This window comes from Armigeres subalbatus, unplaced genomic scaffold (genome assembly GCF_024139115.2).
Source record: "Armigeres subalbatus isolate Guangzhou_Male unplaced genomic scaffold, GZ_Asu_2 Contig1644, whole genome shotgun sequence".
Lineage (NCBI taxonomy): Eukaryota > Metazoa > Arthropoda > Insecta > Diptera > Culicidae > Armigeres > Armigeres subalbatus.
Window position 1 is genome coordinate 278907 of NW_026942444.1, and position 23528 is coordinate 302434.

Here is a 23528-nt window from a genome sequence, read left to right on the forward strand (position 1 = left end):
ATTTTTAGGAGGCTTTGCCTACTAATAGTGTTATATACCAATATGCTTGACCGATCTTCACCGATTCGACAACGAATCCTGTCTTAATAGGCCGTTGCAAAACTTTAATTAAAATTATGTCCAACCGTCTCCAAAAGATGAAGGGTGCACTGCCAGGGTGCAGGGTGCCAAAAATAGAAAAATTGACTTGCTTAGAATGACGTGTCTTGTATAACATTTGATAGCCAGATAGTTCAAACCTAGATTTCCAAAATTTCAGCCCTCTGCGATGAATGATCATTGCGCCACAGACATCAGACTTAGGAAAATTGTGAAAAACGTAGGAAAAATGCATTTCAAACAAATGCAATTTTCTCAGCGAATAACTGTCCAATTTTGCAAATTAATACACCGTTGGAAAGATAATTGTCTAAACTTTAAAGAGGGTACATTGTTGTGGTTGCACGGTTAATAAAAATTAGTAAAAAATGGACAATTATTGAAAAAAATGTCTTTTTTTGCCTAAGTTGGATTATATCTAACAAGCAGGGCCGAGCAGTCTCAAGAGACCACCACCATAGTTTAGTTTGGGGTCTATACTATCTGCGGGACGAGAATCCAGGTGCGGATAGCTGCGGATGAGCGTCATTTTGGCACAAGGTCGAAAAAAATGATTTTTTTGTTAATTACGATTATCGATTCTGCGAGCATAAACCAAAAAAACATTCAAATTAAACACAGCTTGAAAGGTGGAACTGTTAAATGTGAAATTTAGTCTTAAATTAATTAAAAAAATAATGTGTACATTAAAAAATTAATGTTACACACTGAATTATTATTTTTGTAAAAAATGTGTTAAAACAGATCGAAAATTATCATTCCATATAAAAACTGTATCTATCCAACTGGCCAAAAAAGTTTGTAATGTTTTTCAAAATTTTAAAATTGAAAGGTTTAATTTAAAAAAAAAAATAGTTTAAAAATTTCAAATTTCAAGACATTAAAATTTCAAATTTCAAATGTCAAAAATTGAAAAAAAAATTGAAAATTTTTAATATATCTAAGGTTTTTAAGGTTGAAAATAAAAAAAAAACAATTTAAAAATTCAAAATAAAAAAAATATATTTTAAAATATAAATATTTAAATATTTAAAAAAATTAAAATTGAAAAATAAAAAAAAATAAAGGTTTAAAAATTTAAAAATTTAAAAGTTAAAAATTTAAAAACATAAAAATTTAAAAATTCAAAAATTCTAAAATTTAAATAATTAAAAACTTGAAAATTTGAAAATTTAAAAATTTGAAAGTCTAAAAATTAGAAAATTAAAAAATTTAAAAATGTAATAATTCAGAACTTTAAAAATTTACTAATTCAAAAATTAAAAAGGCCAATTCCGTTGCTTCTTTTTGCTAACATGCGTGCTCACTGCTGAAAAAATCACAAAAATATCCTGAATATATTTTGTTTATTTTGATAAAACGGTTGTGACTCCAAAACATAATTCTTGTGACACTTTCAGTCGAAATCATAATCACAGAACTGTTAACGCCTTATTATAAATGGACAAGCGGTTACTATGATCGTGGATTATCGTCAATTTCGAGCCAAATCAATGGAAGTTTTAAAAATTTGAAATTTCAAAACAATGAAATATAAAAATTTAAAAGTTTTAAGATTTAAAAATTTAAAAACTTTAAAATTTAAATATCTCAAAATTAAAAAAAAATAAAATATTTTTTTTTTAATTTGAGGATCGAAAAATTAAAAAAAATAGAAATTTCAAAATTTTAAAATTTAAAGGTTTAATTAGTTTGAAAATTTCAAATTTTGAAAAAAAAAATTATTTTAAAATTTTTAAATTTCAATGTTGAAGGTTGAAAAATAAATAAAAAACAATTTACAAATTTTAAATAAAAAAAAAATAGATTTAAAAATTTAAATATTTAAAGATTTAAAAATATTAAAATTGATGACAATGGATCGATCGCCGCGATTTTATGTTTCGGTTGCTAATCGATTGATTTTCGGCGAGAAAAAGCAACACTTGTACGATTACGTGAACGGGGCGTGATTCCAGTGTTTTTCAAGCGGTACGTGGATGACTGTTTACTGTGTGCGAGAGAAGAAGAGGTTGAAACCGTCTTGAATGAGTTCAACGGGTTCCATGAACGACTGCAGTTTACGTTAGAAATGGAAGTAGAAGGGAAAATAAAATTTCTGGATGTTGTTCTGCGCCGTGAAGACAACACAATTACAACTGAGTGGTTCCCAAAGGATATCGACGGAAGGTATTTAGATTATACATCTGTTAGCCCTTTTATACATAAGAAAAATACAATTATTGCATTAGTAGACAGAGCGCTGAAATTAACGCACGCTAAATACCGAAAAAACACACTTAATATTGTAAAGCAAATTCTAGCCAATAACAATTATCCGTGTTTTCTTGTGGAAAAAGTTATTAGGGAAAGGCTACACCTTATGTACAATTCACTACAACACAACACACATAGAATTAACAATTTTGTAACAATACCATATATTCATGGATTAGGAGAAAAGCTGTCCAAGTATTTAAGAAATCACGAGTTCAAAGTAGCTTATAAACCAGTAAATATAATTAAAGATATTTTGTTTACAAAAACTAAAGACCCAATACCAAAAAACAAAAATACTAATGTAGTGTATGAAGTCCCGTGCGGTGCATGCAACAAATCGTACATTGGGGAAACTAGTCAGTTCTTAACCAAACGTCTAGAACAACACAAGTACAATGTAAAAACAAAAACATTTCTGGAACTGGTTCATCGCAACACACTGTAGAAGAGGGACATATTTTGACTTCGACAAAACAAAAATACTTAACCGAATAAAATATAGTTACAAAAGATTGACAGCAGAAACGTTTTACATTAAAATAAGAGGGGACGATAAAGTTGTGAACAAACAAAAAGATGCAATGAATTTTAAAACCACTATAATTCAATTATAACGAAGCTTAAAACCACCAATAGCAGTACGTAACAATAAGAATAGATGTAAACAACTAGTAGTAGTAATGGCCGTCTTAGAGTAAGGAAGCGGCAGGAATATTGTGAGTGATTATTTTGTGTTATTTATGTTTTCTTGACAATATATATGTGTATTTTAGAGTCCGCAGAAGATGGTCGAAGGCCAGTGAATCGACCGAAACGTCCGGACAATCTGGCAAACATTTGTTTTATTTCTCGCCGAAAATCAATCGATTAGCAACCGAAACAAATATTAAAATTAAGAAAATTAAAAAATTAAAAAGTTTAAAACCTAAAAAATTAAGGGTTTAAAAATTAAAAAACTTAAGGTTTTAAAAATTCAAACATTTCAAAATTTGAGTATTTAAAATTTTAAAAATTCTAAAATTTAAAAATTTAGAGATTCAAAAATTTAAAAATTTAAAAATTAAAAAAGATACAAAAATTAAAAACTTAAAAAATTAAGAAATTTAAAAAATTTCAAAATTTAAAATATTGAAAATTTTAAAATTTGAAAGAAGTGGAAAAATAATTTCTGAGTGTTACGCTTGTTCTAATGTTGGCCTAGAAATGACATGCAGATGAAATATTTCGGACGTCTTCAAAATTAAATTAAAAGTTTAAAAATTTAAAATTTAGAAATTTAAAAATTTAAATTTTTTTTTTAAATTTAAAATTTTTAAAATTTTAAAAATTTAAAAAATAAAAAATAAGTTCTGAGCGTTACGCTTGTTCTAATGTTGGCCTAGAAATGACATGCAGATGGCAAGTACCGTGTGAAATATTTCGGACGTCCTCAACATTAAATTTAAAAAATTTAAAATTTAAAAATTTAAAAATTTAAAAAATTCAAAAAAAATTAAAAATTTAAAAAATTTAAAGCTTTAAAAATAAAAAAATTTAAAAGTTTAAAAATTTAAAAATTTAAAAACTTAAAAATTTAAAAATTTTAATATTTAAAAATTTAAAAATTTGGAAAATTAAAAATTTTAAAATTTTAAAATTTTTAAAATTTTTTGTAGATTTTTAAATTTTTCAATTTAATTTTGAGGACGTCCGAAATATTTCACACGGTACTTCCCACCTACATGTCATTTCTATGCCAACATTAGAACAAGCGTAACACTCAGAACTTATTTTTTATTTCTAAATTTTTAAAATTTTTAAATTTTTAAATTTAAAAAAAAAATTTATTTTTAAATCTCTAAATTTTAAATTTTTAAACTTTTAATTTAATTTTGAAGACGTCCGAAATATTTCATCTGCATGTCATTTCTAGGCCAACATTAGAACAAGCGTAACACTCAGAACCTATTTTTCCACTTCTTTTAAATTTTTAAATTTTCAATATTTTAAATTTTGAAATTTTTAAAATTTCTTAATTTTTTAAGTTTTTAATTTTTGTATCTTTTTTAATTTTTAAATTTTTAAATTTTTGAATCTCTAAATTTTTAAATTTTAGAATTTTTAAAATTTTAAATACTCAAATTTTGAAATGTTTGAATTTTTAAAACCTTAAGTTTTTAAATTTTTAAACCCTTAATTTTTTAGGTCTTTAAACTTTTTAATTTTTTAATTTTTTAATTATAATATTTTTAAATCTTTAGATATTTAAATTTTTAAATCTATTTTTTTTTATTTTAAATTTGTAAATTGTTTTTTATTTATTTTTCAACCTTCAATAATGAAATTTTTAAATTTTAAAATATATTTTTTTATTTCAAAATTTGAAATTTTCAAACTAATTAAACCTTTAAATTTTAAAATTTTGAAATTTCTTATTTTTTTTAAATTTTTCAATTCTTAAATTAAAAAAAAAATATTTTAATTTTTTTTTAATTTTGAGATATTTAAATTTTAAAGTTTTTAAATTTTTAAATCTTAAAACTTTTAAATTTTTATATTTCATTGTTTTGAAATTTCAAATTTTTAAAACTTCCATTGATTTGGCTCGAAATTGACGATAATCCACGATTTTAAATTTTTAAAAATTTAAAATTTTAAAATTTAAAAGTTTTAAAATTTTAAAATTAAAAAATCGAAAAATTCAAAATTTTAAAATTTTAAGATTCAAAAATTAAAAATAAAATATTTTTTTTTAAATTTTAAAATTTAAAAATTAAAAAATTGAAAAAAATAAAAAAAATTAAAATTTAAAAATTTAAAAATTTAAAAATTTAAAAATTTAAAAATTTAAAAATTTAGAAATTCAAAAATTTAAAAATTTAAAACTTTAAAAGTGTAAAAATATAAAAAATTTAAAAACAAAAATATAAAAATTTAGAAATTTAAAAATTAAAAATTTAAAAATTTAAAAATTTAAAAATTTAAAAATTTAAAAATTTAAAAATTTAAAAATTTAAAAATTTAAAAATTTAAAAATTTAAAAATTTAAAAATTTAAAAATTTAAAAATTTAAAAATTTTTAAATTTTTAAATTTTTAAATTTTTAAATTTTTAAATTTTTAAATTTAAAAATTTAAAAATTTAAAAACATAAAAAATTTTTTTTATTCCTTTATTTATTTGATAGGCACTCTGTGTTATTTAACCGCTACTGTGCCGAGATCTACTGTGGTATTCTGCAGCCAGAATCCACATAGAATCTATTTTTTTTTTTAGATTTGTACATTATTCATTGTTGTGTCGTTGCCGGTCCATCTCGTCGTTAGTCCATTGTGTTCGTTTTGTCCATGTCGTGTATCCAATGATCGTTGCATTGTCCGGTTGCCATTTATCCGGGTAACGTTGGAGGAATGCCTCCGAGAAGAACAAGTTGTCAGTCGTCATCAGGCAGCCGTGACGGTGAGGCGTGCACCCCAATACGCCACCGCATAGGCTGCGCATCTGGCGACTGACGAGGGTTTTGGTGGAGGGGCTGGGAATCGAACCCATGACCATTCGCTTGAAAGGCGAACGTGTAGCCAACTACGCTACGGGACCCCCCCAACATAAAAATTTAAAAATTTAAAAATTTAAAAATTTAAAAATTTAAAAATTTAAAAACTTAAAAAATTTGAAAATTTGAAAAAGTATAAAAATTAAAAAATTGAAAAAATTTAAAAAATTACAAAATTAAAAATTTAAAAATTTACAAAATTTAAAAAATTGAAAAATAAAAATTTTAAAATTAAAAAGTTTAAAAATTAAAAAATTTAATAATTTAAAAATTTTAAGATTTAATAATTTCAAAATTAAAAAGATGTGGAAAAATAAGTTCTGAGTTATTCGTTTTTTTTTTCAATGTTGGCCTAGAAATGACATGCAGATGACAGGTACCGTGTGAAATATTTCGGACGCCCTCAAATTCGCCTTCGAGCGGCTTCAGAATTATGATGTCTGAAATATGAATTCAATGGTTAGCTGATGCTGTCCGAAGTTTGAATCAATTCAAGGGTCAATCTTGAGAAGTAAGTAAACAACATGTGCGGCACATCAAACTTCATTGTTTTAAAAGTTATGGCATTCTATGGTAGTTGTGTACTTCCTGGGCCGTAGTTGAACCAATTGGAACCAGTAAACGGATTTACCGAGTACCGGTTCAAAGGCATAAATGAGTAAAACCCATCATGCGGCACATCAAACTTCATGAGAAGGGAGTGGTTACCCTTCAATACCTTTTCCGAACTAAATCTATCATCGCGAAACAAAGAAATACGGAACCAATTTCGTCGCTTCTTTTTGCTAACATGTGTGCTCACTGCTAAAAAAAATCACAAAAATAAGAAACAAATCAAATACCTTGTCAGTGCTTTGTTTTTCGTGGGATGAATATCGGAGCTATGAGATGAAGTCCAGGAGCAATAGCCCTACCACGAAAACATTTCAGAATGATCGTGTCAAAAAACGAATTGCGAATCAGTTTGCTAAGTATTGTTGCGACGAACGGACGAGCCTAGAAACCACGTCGGAGTCACGACACTCATCATTATCATTTAAATATAAACCCTATTTAAATCTAACTACAAGCTAAATGTCATCAGTTCCGATAAATCTTTTGTTTAGCCTTATGATTTGGTGGTAGGAAGAGAAACGAGTTCAAAAAGTAGGAGTCAATGTTACACTAGATACTATTATCAAACGATTCTTACTCGCTGTCGAGTTTTTAACAACTGAACTGATCATTTGAAAGTAAAATCACGTGTGAATATTCCAATAACTGTGAATTTCACAGTTATTGAAATATTCTAAAACGTGTATTAAGGTGGCTCAAAAAATACTTTTCCAAATTTTGATGAAATTGAAATTTTGACTGAAATTTTGTCCAGAGCACCAGGTCATCAAATAGAACCGAATAAGAGGGCGGCCCATAAAGAAAAGAGAAATGTTTTTTCCATACTAATTTGAGCCACCCTAACGTGTATACGTGTACATTTTCCTGAATATATTTCTGTTTATCTTGATAAAACGGTTGTGACTCCAAAACTTAATTCTTGTGACACTTTCAGTCGAAATCATAGTCACAGAATTGTTATCGCCTAATTATAAATGGACAAGCGGTTACTATGATCTTGGATGAACGTCAAACTCGAGCCAAATCAATAATGGAAGCGCTACCGCCAACTATAAAAATATAGGTAATCCACCGTGATCGATTTACATTTGGTAGGTACGTATGACGTCTATCTATCAGTGGATAAAATTTAGCGTTTCTAATGTGTTTTTAACTGCACCTAGCGTCGGGCAACATAGCTAAAGAACCGGCCCAGGGTTAAAATCAGATCGTATTTGTAATGTTGAGCTTTATATTTCTAATACGTGTTTATAAAGATTATGTTCGAACCAGCTTTTTAATTGATCAATAAAGATGATTAATATAACTGACCAGTTGTGTCGTTATTAGGCGTCGTCGCTTTCATCTTTGAGATATTATGGTACATGTATCGTAGAGGACGCGAACGTCGTTGTTTTTTGCGTCTCTTTCAGCTTTAACCACTAGGATATTAGCCCACACTGTGTTTTATTCTGTCTATATGAATTCTCAACTTCCGCCTTCAAGACCAAATATCGTTGACGTGTTGGACATTTGGTTCTTTGTGATCTCCCCCGCTCTTACGTTGTTTAAATCTTCTTTTTGCTGTCGTAGGTTTTTCTAAGTTTCACCAACATTAAACGGTTTTGCCTAATGAATGCCTGCTAAAGCCAATTTCCTCTTCATCTGTAAGCTACGTGACTAAAGCTGACCACGAAAAAAATCAGCTGGTATACACTTTCACTGTTTCCATTTTCTAAAAGTACATGAATACATTATGTACATATCGACTTCTGCGTAATTTGCTTTGCCCGTTTTCGTATGTGGTCATTGATTTTTCTGAAAGATTTTCTCCGAAGGTATCGATTACGAACAGCTTGACGCATCTAAGACCACATACACTGTTCATGTTAATTATGAAAATCTAATTTGCATCATTATCCGCCGCTGCTTGTGGATCGGATGTCCATGACCGGCTAATGAAGTGGTAGAACATTTCCTCGATTAGTGAAAACATTTTATCAACAACAAGCAAGCCAGGAAAGAAAACAGCCAACAAGTGTTCCCACCACGCACGTTCCAACTCCGACAAGCCCCTCAGATGTGTGCGGCTCATCGCCACTGCCGTACCGCCCCAGCACCCGTTATTTACGAGTGTCAACGGGCATAATTTAAAATTAGGATCCATCCATCAACCGTAGTCAGGCCATGCCAAAGTTTCAGGACCACCATGCCCCGGTCCACGGCACGCCTCCGCCACATGGTTGGGTAGCGTTAGCGTTATTGTTTCCGCACATTGACAATCGGTGCCGGTACCACCCTAACTGCCACCCTACGACGACGGTCTCAGAAGGATGAAATATCGCAGTACGGGCGCAATGGTACGAGTTTCGCGCGCTTGCCAGCGATATATGTCACGGGTGTCGTTAGGCGAAAATGTGTGAAATGAAGTGACGAGTGACAGCTAAAAATCCCGGTGAGTCGGCGAATACTTAGAAGAACCGATCTCCAAATGGTGCGAAAATTTTTAGATGCTTGCATAATGCCTTCCTGATACTCCCTGAGGAGATCACACCACCACGTGTTTTCATCCAGCAGAAGATCCTGCTGCGCCCAAACGTACCACTACCGTTGGTGGTGGTCTTCAAGGTGGGCGGCAATCATCGAACAAAACGAATGGATCGATTTGATTTGATGGAAATATCCTGCTTAGTGTTGAGGCTGTTTTTTTGTTTTTGTTACACAAACTTACGTAACCGGAAGTGCCATTGACGAATGAATTATCGGCCATCAATCAGGCTCCCGTCTACGGTATCCGTCGATTAACGATGCTGGAGTTGCTGGTGTGAAACCTTGAGTATTTTATGGGGAGTGCATTAGGTGAACCAAAGCTTGTCCAAATTTACTGACTCGTTAGGTGTTTACTGAATCAGCTCATTATTTCTCCACTCCCATTTGAGATCATCATTCCATATTTTTCTGACAAATATTTGGAAGTATGCTTTTACGTCATCGGATGACAAACTACAATCAGTAGTTCGAATAACAAAATAAAAACTTCGAAGAGCACTCCGTAAAAACTAAGCGTGTGAAAATTGCGAAAAATGAAGAAATGAAAATCTAATTGAAATTGAATTTTTGAACATAAAAAAGTTGTTCTGCAGAAAGTCACAAGACTGAAAGTTGTTAAGCCGAATCGTTTAACCGAAAAGACTAATTAGTAGAAGCCTACCCGAGCAAAACTTAAAAGCAACTTTTTTTTTTTTTTTTTTTAACTAATTTTATTTGCTAATTATCTAATACATGCATTCATCTCTTAGACTAGGTGTTCCGTGTTTTCTTAACACTATCATCCTTATTTGCTATGTTACATTTTTAGTTATTATTAATACATTTCAATTGCCTCTGGCAGTTAGAATTTTTCCTCTGGTTGAATTGAACCATGTAGGAATTACAATGTTTTCAACTTAAACTAAACTTAACCTATTTTATACTAAGGGTACAAGGAGTTAATCGCTGCAATAGAAGATTGCAACGATTTTTGTCTAAAATTGGAAATTATTTTGTTGGACATTTGTTGCAATGTCTCAATATTAGAAATTCTATGAAGTTCGTTGGTACTATACCACGGAGGCAACTTCAGAATCATTTTCAAAATTTTATTTTGAATCCTCTGGAGTGCCTTCTTTCTGGTATTGCAGCAACTAGTCCATATTGGCACAGCATACAACATGGCAGGTCTAAAAATTTGTTTGTAAATCAAAAGTTTGTTCTTAAGACAAAGTTTTGATTTTCTGTTTATAAGTGGATATAGACACTTAATATATTTGTTACATTTGGCTTGAAGGCCTTCAATGTGATTTTTAAAGGTTAATTTTTGATCTAGCAGAAGTCCTAAATATTTAGCTTCGCTAGACCAATTAATTGGAACCCCATTCATAGTGGCAATATGTCTGCTAGAAGGTTTCAAATAAGAAGCTCTCTCGGCTTATGTGGGAAAATTATAAGCTGAGTTTTGGAAGCATTCGGGGAAATTTTCCATTTTGCAAGTAAGTGGAGAAAATATCCAAACTTTTTGCAATCTACTACAAATGACACGAAGGCTTCGCCCTTTTGGCTGAAAGGCCCGCGTCATCTACAAACAAAGATTTTTGACACCCTGGTGGTAAATCAGGTAAGTTAGAAGTAAAATGTTATACAATATGGGCCCCAGTATGCTGCCTTGGGGACACTAGCCCTTACAGGTAATCTATCAGATTTAGTATTCTGATAGTTTACCTGCAGTGAGCGATCTGATAAATAATTTTGGATCAGTTTAATGATGTACAGAGGAAACTTAAAATTCATCAATTTTACAATCAAACCTTCATGCCAAACACTGTCAAATGCTTTCTCTATATCAAGAAGAGCAACTCCAGTCGAATATCCTTCAGATTTGTTGAGCCGAATTAAGTTCGTAACTCTTAATAACTGATGGGTGGTTGAATGCCCATGGCGAAAACCAAATTGCTCATCAGCAAAAATAGAATTGTCATTAATATGAACCATCATTCTATTTAAAATAATCTTTTCAAACAGTTTGCTTATTGAAGAAAGCAAACTGATTGGGCGATAACTAGAAGCCTCAGCTGGATTTTTGTCCGGCTTCAAAATTGGAACAACTTTGGCGTTTTTCCATTTATCTGGAAAGTATGCCAATTGAAAGCATTTGTTAAATAAATTAACCAAAAAGGATAAAGAGCTCTCAGGAAGTTTTTTGATAAGTATGTAGAAAATACCATCATCACCCGGGGCTTTCATATTTTTAAATTTTCTAGTAATAGATCTCACTTCATCCAAATTAGTTCCCAACGAAGGGTCAAAAACATTCTCTTGATTGAGAATGTCTTCGAAGCTCCGTGTAACCTGATCCTCAATTGGACTAGTGAGACCTAGACTAAAATTATGGGCACTCTCGAACTGCTGAGCAAGATTTTGAGCCTTTTCGACATTTGTTAATAAAATTTTATTTCCCTCTTTAAGCGTTGGAATTGGCTTTTGAGGTTTTTTAATAATTTTTGTTAACTTAAAAGCAAATCGATAACTTGTTTTAATGTTGTGGTATCATCGATGATGTTTACTTAATTTGATTTCTTTTTGGTCGTTTTAACGGTTAGAATAACAAAACGTATAGCAGAATTAGCTTACCGTGACATCAACTTGAAAACTATTCTGCTCAATCAAAGTTAATTGCCTATTTCCGGGGATTAAACCACCCGACTTGGACGTTAATTTACAATGTTATGAAAACTCATATGTGAATATGTACGTTATGTGGAAGATATTGATTTGGAAAATGTATTGGAGGTAACCACTTTCCCTTCGATATGACTCGAACCCATGACCCTACAGTAGGGTCATGGGTTCGAGTCCCATCGAAGGGAAAGTGGTTACTTTCAATACATTTTCCAACTTTTCTGCTGTAGATGAGAGCAAATCGTTTCCGATAGCAAAATATGTACACAGTTTGATATCATATCATTCAATTTAGTAATCTACAGCAACATGAGATCAAAATATGTAATCAATCATGATGATTTATACATATTTGAAAACAAATTATAAATCATTTTGTTGTCAAAATCAAACTATTCTATATGCTCTCAGTATGTTTTCAGACTTTGATAGGATAGGATAGGATAGGATGTAGCTTACAGATATTTGGCCGAGAATCTCATTTGGTCGAACAGTTCCTTTGGCTAAAAAAATCGTGAACTTGTCCTTCGGCTGAAATAGTCGTTTGGTAGAAAGGGCAATTAGGTCAAAATGAACATTCGGTCGAAAGTGTCGTTCGGCTGAATTGGTCATTTAGGATATTTTCACGACAATAACGGGAGAATCTTTTGAATTTCGCCTCAAAAAATGGATAAACTTCCCCAGAAATTCTTCAAGTTTTTCCAGAATATTCATTTGAAAATTATTTTCAGATTTTCCACTGGAACTACTTTCACGTTTCGAGGACTCTTTGTAATTACCAAGGGAAATTGCTTGGGATTTACATGAGAATCTCTACAGAGTTTTTACGGGAAGTTGTTCCAAATTTCTACATATTCAGAATATTCACGGAATATTCCTATTGAGTCTCTGTTGAGTATTCTTTAAAATTCACACAGAAAATTTTGACTAGTGAAAGAGATGCTTTAACGTTGACTTCCCCAATCTAAATTAATCAAGCCGGTTAGTTTTTATCCTTTATTAGAGTGATTTTTTTTTTCGCAGGGAGAAGTTCATCATTAAACGGCTAGTTTGGCATAGCCAATTAAAAACATCAAAAAAATGCTCGGAGTTTGTTTTTGGTTTCTTCAGAAAATTCTTTCTACTTTCGATTAAAAATTCTTGGTAAGTTTCATTCCATTCCAATAAAACCGAAAGTGACAGACGGCCGAGCTGGTAATTTGGCCGAAAAAGCCGTTTTCCCTAACAGGTCGTCTGGCCGAAACCATCGTTGCCCAAAAATGCCATTTAGCAGAAATAGTTTTTTGACAGAATGGGTCATTTGGCCAAAAATGTCATTTGGTCAAACGGGGTCATACGGCCAAATTTCAATGACTGAACCTCGTACTTAACGGGTAATATGGTCAGAAATGGCCACTTGTTTGGCGAAACGGTCTTTTTGACAATTAACCATTGAACAAAATGTCGTGGCCTCTCTATTTTTAGGTCAATACTACACTTTAGGCCAAAAGACATCTAGCCAGGTACCATTTAGCAAAACGGAAACTGTTATCAGACCATAACTGGTTTGACCGAAAATGTAGTTTGGCCGAAAGCGATGTAAAGCCAAACGGAAAATTTGGACGGACTTGTAAAAAGTTGTTTACCCTAACAGGTCATTTGGCTGAAAATGCCGTTCGGGTGAAAAGTCGTTTGACCGAATATACATCATTTGACCAAAAATGCCGTTTGGTAAAAAATGGTCTTTCTGCAACCTTCTTTGAAAGTGTCGTTCGTCTGAATTGGTCATTTTGCCAAAAAAGAACTTCATCCGAATTGGTCATTTGACAGAAAATGCTGGTCGGCCAGAGGGGTTGTTTTGCAGAAAGAACATTTTCGGGCCAAATTACCATTCCTACCAAACACCATTTTCGGTCAAATGATCTATTTGGTAAAACGATTTTTTCGGCCAAATTACCAGTTCGGCTGAATGTCCATTTCGGCTGTATGTCGTTTTCGGTAAAAATACATGTTTGGTCAAATCATTTTTGACCTGATAACAGTTTCGGGAAAACGTTCAATTCGGCTTAATGGGATTTGGTTAGATGGCTTTTGGCATAAATGTTAGTATCGACTTAAAAGTAAAGAGGTTACGAAATTTCGTTCAACAGTCTTTTCAACGTAAATGTCATAACGCCAAACGGATGGATATTATGGACTAATTTACCCATTCAGTTATTGACATTTGGCCATAAGACCTGTTGGCCTAAACGATATTTTCGGACGAATGACCCATTCTGTCAAACGACCATATCGGCCAATCGACATTTTTGGGCTGATTACCTATTCGACAAAACGACATGTTAGGGAAAACGACTTTTTCGGCCAAATTACCAGTTTGGACATACGGCTTTCGGCCAATGGAATTTCCCAAGAATTTCTTACGGACAATACACTAGTTGTTCGATAACTGTAACATGACGCATTCTAGACGTTAAACAATTGTCAGACGTCGTCAAAATAGAAGTGCATCTGATTGTTCACCGCTATGCAATGATCATCGACTTTGACATAGTTTTGAAGCTCAGCTGTTCGATAACTGCAAAACTGATGTAACTTTCGAAATGCAGTTAAAAGCATTGCAGTTATCGAACGTCTACTGTACAATGAATTTCCCGTAGAATTGCAAGAATTTCGAATAATTTTTCGTTGAATCGTTTTGAACAATCCTTCGCGGAAATTCTAAAGAAGTTTGCGTTAAACTTACGGAAAATTTCTCCTGAACATTCCAGAGAATTTTTCTCGAAAACTCCTTAGAGCCTCCCGCGGAAATTCTTAAGAATTGACTGTTCTATCGTTGACCATGCCGAACAAGCCGTCTGTATTATTCTAGACTGAGAAAGCCAACGGTAAAACACCCATTCAACCAGCTGCACTCTACTACAATTATCAATAATGTTCTGTACAAATTTGAAAGAATACTCAACACAAACTCAACAAGACCTTTTCATAATTTTCCGATTTTTTTTTCCTGTAGAAGTTAAGAACAATTTTCTGCTGAAATTCCAAACAATTTTATTTGGTAATTCAAAAAAGCTTCTCTTGGTAATTCCAAAGATTTCTCAAAACTTCAAACAATCTGAAAATATTTTCCAAATTTTGGTTTTTCTCCAGGTTTTTCTGGACAAGTTCAAAAGATTTTTTATGCGAAAATAAAAAAAATCTTCTTTTAATGTCTTGAAAATATGCAAAAAAAAAAAATGCAAAAAGAATCTTAGAAAAACGTAATGAAAAAAAAAATCGCCACGCCGATTCACGCCACCGCCGTCGCCGGGTAAAATGGCTTTCGGCGTGACGCCGAAAACGCCGCCGCCGCCGGCCAAAATTCTGTCAAACGCCGCCGCCGACGAATATTGGACCGGCGCACACCTCTACTAGCGGGTGCTTGATTTCACTCTCCAACTGTTTCGTACAGCAGTGCCATATGAAGCGAGGAAGCATTCTTCACTAAGCACTTTGGAACTGTTCTCCCATGCAGCTACCTTCATCGGGAGTATATCTGGTGCCGAAGCACCAGACCTCATCTTCATTGCTTCATTCATCCAAGCCCTGCTGGCGTGTGTACAACTTGTTCTGGTGAATCTGAGGTACAAAACGAGTAAACCTATCATTGAATGAACATTTGGACGAAACGGTTATACATCAAAAACGGTTTAGCCGAAAATTTAATTTGACTGTTTGCCCTAACAGGTCGTTTGGTCGAATTGGTCATCAGGCCGAAATTGAAGTTTGACCGATAAGGTCGTTCGACAGAAGAGCGAAAGTGTCATTTGACCCTACGAGTCATACCGCCATCTGTAAATTACGGAACGGGTTCAAAAATGTTCACCCGTTTGGTCAAATGGCCTTTCTGCCAGACGACCATTTCGGTCAAATGACCTTTTCGACCAAAGGACCATTTCAACAAATGATATTTTCGGTCAAATGACCTATTCGGCCAAACGACTTTTTCGATCAAATGACCATTTTGATTGAACGACATTTATTATTTTTTTGTTAATATTACGAAAACCATTTTTTTGTTAAATATCTTGGCTGTGCATATCCACGTGGATTCTTTTTCGCAAATTTCATATCAATTTGTCCATTTCGAAACATATGCTGTGCATATGCACAGCCAAGATATTTAACAAAAAAATAGTTTTCGTACGGCCGAGTTGCCGAATAATATGCAATTAATTGTAATCAAGTGTCGGTCTTTCACCGTCATTAGTCGTCTGAGTACACGCGACCGCTTACGTTAAAGGCAATCAAACTCATCAAATGCTTTAGCCAAGCAAGCCTTTGGCACAGCAGAGTGCGATTGAATTCGCATTCTATACCGTCCCGCCCAGACAGTTACTGGGGGGCATGGAGTGCGATCCTCTCGTTTAATAAACAATGTGCACTCGCTTGGCTGTGGATATACAATAGTAAAGCGCATGTGGAGATTGGACAAATCAAGCATCCGAAAGATATTCAATTTGCAAAAAAGAGAGCTAACCGCGGTGGAGGTTGGTACTCGGATTCTGATGGCTTTTCCGCAAACGTGACCTTTAAGTGGTCTTGTTGTGTAGGGGTTATCACGCCTATCTAGAGAGTAGGAGGTTGAGGGTTCGAGTCCCTCCAAGACACGTGGATTCTTTTTCGCAAATTTCATATCAATTTGTCCATTTCGAAACATATGCTGTGCATATGCACAGCCAAGATATTTAACAAAAAAATGGTTTTCGTACGGCCGAGTTGCCGAAAAATATGCAATTAATTGACATTTATTATCTATTTTGGCTAAATGACATTTTCGGCCAGATGGGTTTTGGCCTAATCGTTTGTTCGGCTAGATAGCATATTCGGCCAAACATCTTTCGGGCTTTGGCCAAATGGCCCTGCCCGTCGTAAGCAGTTTACGTTTTGAATAATAATGATTAGGCATCTATCCCATATAATCGGTATATATAAATCCAGACGTCCTAAGATATTTGTTCCTTTATTAATATAATGTCCTGAAATTAATGATATTTGCTCTAGGAACGATTTCGACTTAATTAGTGTCGTTTTTATTGTAATCATGAATGCATACTACTGAAAACACCACAATAATGAGAAATAAATAAATTTGCTGTACAATCCTTCGTATTCGATTGTTATTGATATGGGAACAAATTATAAAAAAACAATTAATATGTACCATACAGGCATAGAAAATGGAAAGGCATGGAAAATCATTGCAGTGAAGAAAATCAGGCCATCTTAAAATCTGAAAAGATAACAAAACGTAGTGGAATTAAATGGAAAGTACATTCCACTAAAAGAGCTTTAATAATTTTTCATTTTAAAATGTCAAACAAGTTAAACAGATAATCGTGGATGAAGAAAAACGCAATATGTGCAATTTTTGACGATTTGTGCAATTGATTACGGGAGAAAAACAATGAAGCAAAAGTCTATTAATGACTAATATCCTCGACTGTGTATTGTCACACAGTTGAAATAAAGAAATGGTTCACGCGATGAATTTGTTTTTGGGTTGAAATATTTATACAAATGATTATGCTTTTCTAAAAAATATCGTTCATCGCCAAAAAAAAATCCTATTTCTCCAACATTTCTCCCCCTGAGGTGTGGCATCTCACCCGATTTTGACTTTTTTTTTGTAAATAGTACAGTCCTAGTTTTTTTTTGCAAATGATTTCTACACAATGTAGTAGGGTCACTTTACTATCAAAAACAATAGAAGAAGAAGATTTCCAATTTAATGTATTGTTTTTTTTTTCAATTTAATGGGGGGAATGACGGCTTTGGCAGGTTTTGTTCGATTATTGTCAGGGGTTTTTTATGACTGATTATGCTCAAATTTGGCCTAAACATTCTTTGCATATCAAAGAATATTGTGGCCAAATTTCATAAAATTCGGTCGACAAAAACCCCCTGCCAATAATAGAACAAAACCTACCAAAGCAGTCTTTTCCCCTGTATTGTTTTAGAAAAATATTGATTTTTGAACAGGTTTACCCGGATTTAATCTAATTTGGCCGAAAGCGACATACAGCGGAAAAGAACATTCGACCGAACTGGTAATTTGGCCGAAAAAGTTGGTCGAAATGGTCGTTTGTCCTAAAAAGTCTTTTAACCGAATAGATCATTTGGCCGAGTTGTGAACAAAACCGAGCACTGTCTTGAGAGCAAATTTATTACAGCTTCAAGCTAAAATACAAATTAATTCATTTAAGTATTTGAGGAGGGCAACTCTGTATGGTATTACTTACATTTAACAGTGCATAACTTAGTTTGAGCAATTAAACACTGAGTTTTTATGCTGCTTAAGATATTTCTACGGTTGCTGAGATAGCTATGGAAACATAATTAGGCTCTAGCACTTTGTGGAATATCAATTGTAACCTACCAGATAATGCGAATAGTTTTCCCACTGCTATGGTCTCTTTTGAGGTTTTAACGGAAAACTTTGAATATTCCTAAATAATATACATGATTAACGGCTATGTTTTGTAATGTTTTATAGGAATTACTTACGATTTCAAGCATGAACTAACTAATTAATAGAAATCAAAATATAGTGTGGTTTATCCTTATGTCAACAATCGATTTCATTTATAGCCTGTATAATATGAGTTCATGTACATGTATTGTACCTACTATAGTACTGATCAACACAGCATCAACGAGTATCAATATACTTCGGTGCAAGCGTGGCGCGCCGGGTTGCCGGTATGGCAGTCGTAGCAACATCCCCCTCCCCGTGAGGACCGGTAGGATCCTCCACTGCAAGGTCAGCTACATCGAGTACTGCTACTTTGGACACCGGCCTCCTGAATAGTCCCGAAGAGGTTTGTACTGATACCTGCCGAATCCGTCCGTCCCTGCCTGCGATTACATCCAGGATACGTCCACGTACCCAGCCATTTCTTTTTGACTCATCGATTACGATCACCAGATCTCCAGGCTGTACCGGCTTCGTTTCTTGCATCCACTTCACACGCCTTGTAAGTGTCGGCAAATACTCCAGTACCCAACGCCTCCAAAAGTGGTCAATGCGGCGTTGAATCAAACTCCAGGATCCTCGAGCCAGTTTTACGCCATCTTCCAACTTCGCTGTAGGTTGTGTCACTCCAGTTGAACTGCCTAGGATGAAGTGGTTGGGCGTTAGCGCCTCTTGTTCTGCTGAATCCAGCGGTAAGTAAGTCAGTGGACGAGAGTTAACAACCGCTTCTGCCTCCACTATAAGGGTCTGTAATCCTTCATCGTCTAGCTTTTCGTTCTGAGGCATGGTAGTCATAGCATTCTTGATGGAGCGCACCATGCGTTCCCATGATCCTCCCATATGGGGAGCAGATGGCGGTATGAACAACCACTTCGTCGTCGTATTCGTGAAGGTCGTCGCTGCATTTAGCTCGATGTTCTCGATTTGGTCCCGTAACACGCGATCCGCTCCGGTAAAGTTCCGACCATTGTCGGAATATATTTCAACTGGCGCTCCTCGTCGGCAAACAAAACGGCGGATACATGCGATGCAAGATTTGGTCGAAAGGTCGAATGCTACTTCAACGTGTACAGCACGTATTGTTAAACACGTTATCAAACAAATCCATCTTTTACTGCGGCACGACCAACTTTCACTAAGATTGGCCCGAAATAGTCGATGCCAACATAGCTAAACGGGCGCACACCTGGTGACAGACGAGCGGCTGGAAGTGGACCCATCATTGGGACCACCGGACGAGCTTTGTACACTTTGCACCACTGACAGCGACCTGCCACACTTCGCGCCGTTGTTCGTAGTCTGGGAATGTGAAAACGTTGACGCACTTCGTTGACTACAGTTTCATAATGTCCATGTAGCAATCCTCTATGGTAATCGTCGAGAAGCAGAAGGGAAACGTGATGCTTCCTCGGTAGTATTATAGGAAACTTAACGACGACAGCCAGTACTCTCGCCGCGGCAATGCGCCCGCCCACTCTTAGTACGCCTTTGTCATCCATTATTGGCGTTAGATTCCATAGTTGCACATAATAGTTGGCTTGTTTTCTCAAGTCCCAATTGTTTATCTCTCGGAAGCTTCTTATTCTTGGAAAGGATCACTTCGTCACCATAGGACTCCGCTTGAACCAGCTTCCAGATCATCACCTCTGCTGCTTGTAGTTCTTCAGTCTTCAGGTTCGAATTAGAGCAGTTTTCGGTTATTTCTTTGCGCCTTAATTTTGAGATGAATCGTATAACGTAGGCAGTTGTTCGCAAGAGTCGACCCCATTTGGAAAACCGTTCAAACTTTATAGGACTGCGCAGTGTTGATACATCTTGGTGCAGGAAACACGCTCGAAGCTCCTCATTCGTAGTATCGATGTTTTTCTGTTTAGGCCACATTATCTCGGACTGTGGTCCATTAAACCAGCGGCCCGATAGTTTGGGGCATGATTCAACACTCCACTTCGTAGCATCGTCGGCGACGTTGAGTTTGCTCGGGACGTATCTCCATTCTTTGACGCTGGTCGCTGATAAGATCTCTCCCACGCGGCATGCTACAAATGGACGGTATCTCCGATGTTCCGACCGAATCCACGCCAACGTTACTTCAGAGTCAGACCAGTAGATGCAACGATTGATCTTGACGGTATGATTTTCACGCACGAATGCAAGAAGTCGTACTCCTAGAACTGCAGCCATCAACTCCAATCGAGGAATCGATACGTATTTCAACGGAGCAACTTTTGTTTTGGCCGATACCAAAGCGCATTCAGCTACCCCTTCTGATCCAATAACACGAAAGTATATCAAGGCGGAATATGCTGCTTCGCTTGCATCCACGAAAACGTGGGCATCCAAAGTATCGTAGATATCGGCGCTCGCTTTATCGAAGTAGCACCGTGGAACTCGGACTTCGTTAACTAGTACCAGCAACTCAACCCACTTCGCCCATTTCTCGTAGATTTGGTCATCAATGCATTCATCCCACTTAATCGCACTCCTCCAGATGTCCTGCATCATTATCTTCCCATGAACGAGTACACCAGCCAGCAGGCCTAAAGGGTCGAAGAGGCTCATTATGCACTTTAATACTTGACGCTTCGTTGGCCTTGCACCGGTGTTGATAAGTGTTGCGATTTCCTCTCGGAACGTCATAGAAAATTTCAAAACATCTTCTTCCGTATGCCATAGCATTCCCAAAACGTGTTCAGTATCAGTTTTCAAGGCGAGGTCCTTGACGCCTTGCTTTGGTGTTTCTCCTAGATACTCAGGACGCCTTGTTGGTTCGACGCCCAATTTCTCAATTCAAATCCGCCCTTTGAGTGGATCCACCTAACTTCGCCTGCTACCGCTTTCGCCTCGTCGATCGACTCAAAGCTATCCAGGTAATCGTCAACATAGTGGCACTTACGAATCGCCTCTGATGCTCGTGGATACCGATCGGCAAATTCATCCGCATTGCGGTTTTTTACAAATTGAGCGGATGACGGGGAACTTGTGGCTCCAAAGGTGAGGACGTCCATAATGAAAACGATGGGCTCATCTTTAGGATTATCACGGAAAAGAAAACTCTGTGCCGGACGATCTCGTTCTATAACTCTCGCTTGGTGAAACATCTCTCTGATGTCACCGCTCACCGCCACCGGATACTGTCGGAAGCGAAACTGCACGGAAGGAAGTGGAACAAGTAGGTCGGGCCCAGGTAAAAGAGCGGAGTTCAAACATACACCATCGACCTTTGCTGCTGCATCCCATATTAATCGAGTCTTTCCCGGCTTTTTTGGATTACAAACAGCACCTAGTGGCAAATACCATATCCGTCTAGGATCAGCTTTCAACAGCTCACTTTTGGTGGCCCGATGGGCATACCCTTTCTCCTGGTATTCGCTAATTTGACGGTGGATGTTTTCCTTGAGGAGCGGGTCTCGTGCCATTCGCCTCTCAAGACACTCTAAACGTCGAAGAGCCATGGGATAACTGTCGGGTAGTTCTACGAAGTCGGATCTCCACAGCAGACCAGTCTCGAAGCGATTATCAATCCTACGCGTTGTTTCTTCCATTATTCGTCTAGCCCTCGCTTCTTCTCTAGACTCTAACATGCCCTGGGATCCAGCTGGAAAGTCTTCGGCGTTAAAATAATCTTTCATCATACAATCCAGTCTCTCGTCGGCTTCGCACTGCACACATGGTAACTGAACTCATCTGCGTCCCTTGATTTGTCCAGGCTTCCGTAAACGCACCATCCTAAGCGAGTTTTCGCAGCTACAACGCCGCTATTTCCTCTTTGATCTTCTGCGGAACAGCTAGTTGCAGATTTCGTAGGCCAACTAACAGCTTTGGTGTGACGTCCTCGTAACTTCGAACAGGCAGGCCCTTCAAATGATGATGATCTTCTTGCAGTTCGGCAAAGCGCAAGGTTTGGGAAGGTAAATTCAGGCAGTCTACAGTGCGCACGTTCTTGAGCTGAAACCGTTTATTCCGACCCATTTCGGACACTTCCATTGAAACGATCTGCGACTCATCCTCTGTCCTCGTCATATTAGCGGTCCATCGCAACTTCCAGTTCTTGAACCAGATATCGTTCGATCAATGCCGAAGAAGAACCTTCATCCAAGAAGGCGAACACGGACTTTCCGTGCAGCGTAACCGGAACGAATCGGAATAGATTTGATTGTCTACAGTGGTGGTAAACGTGATTTTCAGTTGACGAAACAAGCGGATTAAGCGCTACTTCAGGCTTACCATGGAGTAATGGATGATGACGGAACTCGCAATCGTTGATTCCACATCGGCTCGAGGTTCTACAAATACGGCGACAGTGAGGGTTGAGACAGGTGCGGCACACTTTGTAACATTTGTATGTTTTTCCAACGATCGTCGACCGAGAGTTGCTGGAATTTCGTACAATTTTTCAAGCGGTGGCCAACTTTCCTACAGAACAGGCATGGCTTCTCATCTTCAAACCTCCCCTTTTCTGGGTACGTCGTTTTATTCTCGGAGTGCGTGTGTACAAAGCTTTTATCCCTGTTGTGGGATTTCTCGCTTCTAGCGTGCTGGTTAGGTGTATATCACTACCTTGCAACAGATTCTACCACCGTTCCCATGAAATCGCTGAAGGTACGCAAACTGGCTTCTGGCTGAAACATCAAAATGTTGTGCCCATTGCAGCTTGACGTTTGCTGGTAGCTTTTCCACCACCTCTTGGAGAAGCGCCGGGTTCGACAGGTGTGCTTGTTGACCTGCCGCGATGAGATGTTGAGCCAGATTTCTAATCGAAATCCCAAAATCGATCAACGAATCCAACTTTTCTGGTTTAGGCGCCGGCGTTTCACGTACATTTTGGATCAACTTGTTGATGATGATTTCCGGGCGACCATACAGGGTACGGAGAGTCTCCATTACGTTTGGTACTGACTCCGGCGAAAGCAGGTAGTACCGAACTGACTTCAGCGCGTTGCCTTTCAAGCACCGCTGTAACCGTGCAAGGTTTTCAATATGGTTAAACCCACATGCCGCCGTAGAATTGTGGAAACTGCTATAAAAAATAGGCCATCCCTCTGGATCGCCAGAAAACTCCGGCAGATCCCGGGGCATTACTTGCCTAGCTGCCAACTGCTCCGGCGAAGGTCGATGTAGGTTGGGATTCATTACAGATCCTCCAAGAAATCTATCGCCGAGCCCAAAATTTCCTCCACTAACGTTTCCAGATGCTCCAGGAATTGTTAGGTTGGCGTGTGTGCTCGAACGACGATTTACCGGTTGTGTTGCGGTAGAACGAGTTGCAGAGTTGTCCAACGGGAAATTTAGTTGTGCTGGGGGCTTCGAGTGCGCGTACTTGATTCGCGTCTGCTCG

The 23528-nt window shown here is 36.1% G+C and overlaps 2 protein-coding genes across 2 annotated transcripts in view; both read right to left on the minus strand.

Annotated features, from left to right (window-relative positions):
- The window catches only part of LOC134203092 (zinc finger protein 84-like), a 65239-nt gene that overhangs the window by 38192 nt on the left and 3519 nt on the right, over positions 1-23528 (minus strand). The window lies entirely within an intron of this gene.
- Positions 17860-19509, minus strand: LOC134203094 (uncharacterized). Its single transcript, XM_062678070.1, has 2 exons — positions 18226-19509; positions 17860-18167 (listed from the first exon to the last, which is right to left on the minus strand). The coding sequence occupies exon 1, from the start codon at positions 19031-19033 to the stop codon at positions 18371-18373; it is 663 nt and encodes a 220-aa protein (XP_062534054.1). The 5' UTR covers positions 19034-19509; the 3' UTR covers positions 17860-18167; positions 18226-18370.